Genomic DNA, 5,376 nt, shown 5'->3' on the forward strand with positions numbered 1-5,376 from the left:
AAAAAATAAGTATTTAGTAGTGGGTGAGTTAGTGGGCATGTGATAGAAAACTGTATAATTATTTATTTATAAATTGCCCTTATTTTATTATTATAATTACAAATTTAACACTAATTTGGCGGTAAAATATTAGTTGTAAAACTGATGTTTTATATATTATATAGATTTGGCCAAATTCAACTGCCCGAAACTACCACAACCTCCATCATCGCCCTCTTATTTTCATCCATATATATATATATATTAAGAATGGTAAACTTACTCTATGATCCATCCTTTCCGTATATATAGGAATGTTAATACTCCCTCCGTCCCACCATTTTAGTCCCTTATTCTATTTTGAGATGTCCCAAAAAGATAGTCCACTTTTCATAAAAAATACTATATAAAAATATTGTTTTTACTAAATTAACCTTATTTAATGCTTCACTTAAATGTGAAAAGGATGTGTGAAAATAATAAATAAGAGTATAAAAGATAAAAATATAAAAATTTAATGCATTTTCTTAATATGTGTGAAAAGTGGGAGGGGACTAAAATGGTGGAACGGAGGGAGTATCAAATTTTAGCTGTGTCAGCACTAATTCCAAGCATGAAGATTCGTCCAAGACTTACATATGTCCTAGGGTATCATTTAAAATTTAAATTGGGGAAAGTGCAATATATACCCGTTTGATGATGGTAAAATTTGATTATAATTTTAGGGTGTGTTTGCTTTTTATCCCTCTAAATGGAGGAATAATAAAAATTTATGCTTTTAAATATTTATATTTTTATTCTATATTTTACACAAACAACATTTTTCCTTCTTTATTTTCACTTCAAGGAGGAATAATATTATCACACCAAAAATGGAGGGTTAATATTATCCCTCCTTGAAGTGAAAATAAGGAAGGAAAAAAAATGGTGTTTGTGTAAAATGTGGAATAAAAAAATAAATATTTAAAGCCATAAATTTTTGTTATCCCTCCATTTAGAGGGATAAAAAACAAACTCACCTTTATTTTTTCTGTTTCTATCCATCTACCTAACAATGAGAAATAAAAAATAAAATGTGAAGTTGGATAACGGTAAAAATTATCAGATACGTGAACTAATCTCGATCTAAGTTCATCTTAATATATTTAAATCGTAAAACGGTCATTTCAATATCTACCCATTAAATCTATAGAAATGCAAAATCAATTACGAATTTTCTTTTCTAGCTAGTGGTCCATGTGAAATGTAGAATTATTTATTTCCAGAAAAAGAAAATTTTGAATTATATGGTTGATAGGAATTCAGCTGTCCAATTTTGTGAACGTTACACGATTTTTATATTCGAATATAAAAGTCGCAAAAAACTAAGGCGAAAGACGCGCTTTTTCTTTACGCCCCTTTTCTTAATTAATCTTTTTGAGCGGCGGAATAGTCGGTTGCTCATGTGCTAGATTCTACTGATGGCTGACGTCACCCCTCACCAATTCAATTATCATAAATAATGTTTCGCAAAATTATTGTAATTTTTTTTTTCAATTAGCTAAATTTTGCTTTGATATTTAAAGTGCAGTACATGGCATTTTGGTAAATAATTGTTTCGAGATAGTGGACCACCGAACTATTTCTTGATTGGTATCCGATGTTGGTACGCTACAAAATTAATTAAATAAACAAATAAATAAAATCAACTTTTTCGACAAAGTTAAAGACAAGTCATTTTTTTAAAAGAAGTAAATTATAATTTACTTTTTCTAACATTTTACGTTACATTCTTTTTTGTAAATAGCATACTATATAAAAAGTCGGTGCTTGATCAAAGTTACATTCACAATTTCATCAGAAAAATCCTAGTTTCAATTTAAAATTCAATAATGGAATTTAGTTTTTGATAGTGATTGTTCCCTAATTTTAGGTATTTTCAAAGATATTGGGCTGTGTAATTTGTTAATATCGTGATATTTAAGATAAACATATAATACTGTCAGTTCAGAAAAGTATTTATTCAATCAAATTTAACAAAAGAAAGTAATTAACCGACTCGTGAAAAGTAGGGAGCACGATGTACAAAACTATCTTCAGTATATGATCAAGTGTTTTTATTGTTAGTGAATATGTAAAATTTAATTTATTAAAAAATAGGAGCTCGTTGTATTGGATTTAAGAGAATATTGATTGTTGTCAGCTGGGGTTTCTGGCAGATCACCAAAATCTTTAACAAACTGGCAGTAATTTTAAATGGATTCTACAAGAGCGTATTATGGTTTTTCCATCTTTCTTAAATGGATTCAATCTACAAAACCGTATTATGGTTTGTCCATCTTTCTTTAAAGAACTCTATTTTATCTAATCTCTTAAATGTTGAAGAATTAAACTCCTTTTGTTATGAAAAAATAGTTTTAAGATGGAGTGATACGAGTTTTAATGTCGATGGGCGATAGAGTATATTACTTTTTTCGTCCCGTGAAGGTTGAACAGTATTTTTTTTTAGGTTATCCCGCGAAATTTGAGCATTTCTTTTATATGGCAATTTTTTTTCTCTTTATTCACCTTTTTACTTTTTCACCTACCACACTTAACACACAAAATACTACTCCCTCCGTCCATCAAAAATATGCCACTTTACTTTCGGCACGGATTTTAATAAAATGCAAGTGAAATTGATAGTGAAGTAGGTCCCACTTTAAATGTGAGTGGAATAGTGTGGACTCTACTACTAAAAATAGATGTGGCATATTTTTTGTGGACGGACGAAAAAGGAAATTGTGGCATATTTTTGGTGGACGGAGGGAGTAACTTTTTAAACTCTGTGCTGAAAAGAAATTGCTCAAGTTTCGCGGGACGGAGAGAGTACATGATTTTGGTTTGTATGTGTTAGGGGTGTATTGATTTGTTTATGGTATAGTTAGTGTAACTACTCTAGTACGAGATATAAATGATAAAATAGTGGAAAATGCACAATTTTCACTTGTTTCCTTAGGCGTTGGATGGAAATCATAACACAATAGATATTTGATGTTGATATGACATCAAAATCATACGTTCCACGAATCTTGACACATATTTTTTTTTATACCGTCCCATGAATCTTGACATATTTTTAAATAAGATAATAAATTATTACATTTTTTCTTCTACTTTATCATTTTTATTACATTCTTTCTCCTACTTTATCACTTTTATACTTTATTAACTACACACTTAAAATACTAATCTACAACTCCTTAATTCCCGTAGCGAAAACCAAACGTGTCAAGATTCGTGGGACGGAGGGAGTACACTTTTAGACTCCTTCTCTTCCCAAGTTGCATACATTACCAAAATCTTAATTGCTAATTTGAAATCAAGCTTGAACATGATCTCCTAATTAGAAAATTATATGCTAAATTACTTTCAAATTGTAAGTTGCTTCTAATATCAAAACCATCTCAATTCTCAAATGTTGAGATGGACGACGTAGGTGACGACGCATAGCTCGACCGCAAAACTAAGTAATCAAATATTAGAAAAAATTTAATAGTCACTCCCAATCATAATTAACATTAGTTAGAAAGTACAAGTACGTCAGGTCAAATAAAAAAGAAAGTACCATCATCATGTACAAATCGAAAGTGCAACATCACGATTATTATTATTATTATTATTATTATTATTATTATTATTATTATTATTATTATTATTATTATTATTATTATTATTATATGTACTGTACTACTTTAATTTTCAAGTTCAATTACTGTATGCACAAAAAATAATTTTACTACATTTATGAACGCTTCTCACGAAGTCGCGAAATATTGACTTAGTTACCAATTTTTAGCCACTTACTCCAAGGAATATTTCTCCACAAAAGGGAATCTCAATTGCATTTGCAATTTTCAAGTCTAGTAATTTTTGACGCCCTAGTCCCTACAAGACCGTTTAATGTTCAATTATAATAATCTAACATATATATATTTTGTTTTTATTTAGTAAAACTTACAATGTTGTTAGTTAACTGTGTTGCACAGCATAGATTTAAATTAATAAACCAAATAGAATAAATTGAAGAAAAACAGAACAAAAAATGACATAAAAGAATAGTAAGAAATTTTATTATTGATGGATATGATCATCATGTACATGTGACTCCCCTAGATAATAAATATGTCCACGAGCTATAATCCAAGAGTCATGTGTAATCACCCAAATAATAATAACAATCAAACAAATGATCCCACTACAAATCAAATAAACAAACCACAAACAAATATAACCAAAAATAGAAGAGAAAATTAAACAAGGAGTAAAATGACCACTAAGCCCCCAACAAAAGGACAAAACAATCCCTCATCCAAAAACAGATCTACGCCGTCCACGTGGAGGATCTAAACCAAAGCCACCGCCACAAGCACCGCCGCGAGAGCGGCGCCGCCAAAGGTAGCCCTGCTGACGAAGCCGCTGCTGCCGTCGGCGGGCGGTTGGTCGGCAGATGGGCCGGCGGTGGGGCCGGCGGGGCTGGGTGAGGCTGGTGCGGGGGTGCCCGGGGCGGGGGCGGGGGACTCTCCCCCGGCGGTGGGGCCGGCCGCCGGTCCTGGGGTGGGGGCGGGGGTCGCTGGAGCCGGGGAAGGAGTGGCGGTGGGCGGCGCCATCGGTGCTGCGGTGGGGGAGACCGTTGGTGCGCCTGCCGGTGATTGGGCCATGCATGAAGTGGCCAACAGTGCCATCACTAGGAAAAGCTTGAACCCTGTTGATGAAGCCATTGCTGTTTGCTACTTGCTAGAGAGAGAAAGAGTGTTTTAGAGAGAGAGATTATGTGAAGTTTGAAGATGGACAAAGGGATATTGTAAAGTGAAGATATATATAAAAAGGAGGGAGAGAGATTAGTGGGAAAATAATGATGAGATTCCGTGAAGAGGTATTAAATAATTAAGTTTGGACAGGCATTGCATGTGTAGTGTAGCTCTGTTTCCACTCTGTGAAATTAATGACCAGAAGTCTTCTTCTTTTTTATTTTTTATTGGTTGTATATAATGTAATTTAAATTAGTGTTTGTTAAGATGTTTGCATGTTAGTATCAAAACTATTGCTCACCGTTTAGTGCTAAGCAACTCACTATTTTGGCCGACTTGGTTAATATATTGAATTATTGACTTGATCAAGGTGATATGTGTTCAATTGCACGTCTTTAGAAATCCTCAACGACGCTTCATACCATTTGTTGAATACATCTTACTTGGTTTACATATTCAATAGTAGTTGTTATATGAGGGGGGAATCATGTTTCCATAAACTTCACATAAGTTGAAAGTTTTAATAATGGATGAATGCAAAATTGCAATTAACATAGAAAAAGATAAAAATAAACATAAGCTATATATACAGACAAATTCTGCAAGAAAAAGAAGGAACAAACAAAAC

The 5,376-nt window shown here is 32.7% G+C and overlaps 1 protein-coding gene across 1 annotated transcript; it reads right to left on the reverse strand.

Moving 5' to 3' along the window:
* Positions 1 to 4,048: 4,048 nt before the first annotated feature.
* LOC131001478 (classical arabinogalactan protein 4-like) lies at positions 4,049 to 4,954 on the reverse strand. Its single transcript, XM_057927866.1, has one exon. The coding sequence runs from the start codon at positions 4,716 to 4,718 to the stop codon at positions 4,344 to 4,346; it is 375 nt and encodes a 124-aa protein (XP_057783849.1). The 5' UTR covers positions 4,719 to 4,954; the 3' UTR covers positions 4,049 to 4,343.
* Positions 4,955 to 5,376: the final 422 nt, after the last annotated feature.

The sequence above is a fragment of the Salvia miltiorrhiza genome, chromosome 8 (assembly GCF_028751815.1).
Source record: "Salvia miltiorrhiza cultivar Shanhuang (shh) chromosome 8, IMPLAD_Smil_shh, whole genome shotgun sequence".
NCBI lineage: Eukaryota > Viridiplantae > Streptophyta > Magnoliopsida > Lamiales > Lamiaceae > Salvia > Salvia miltiorrhiza.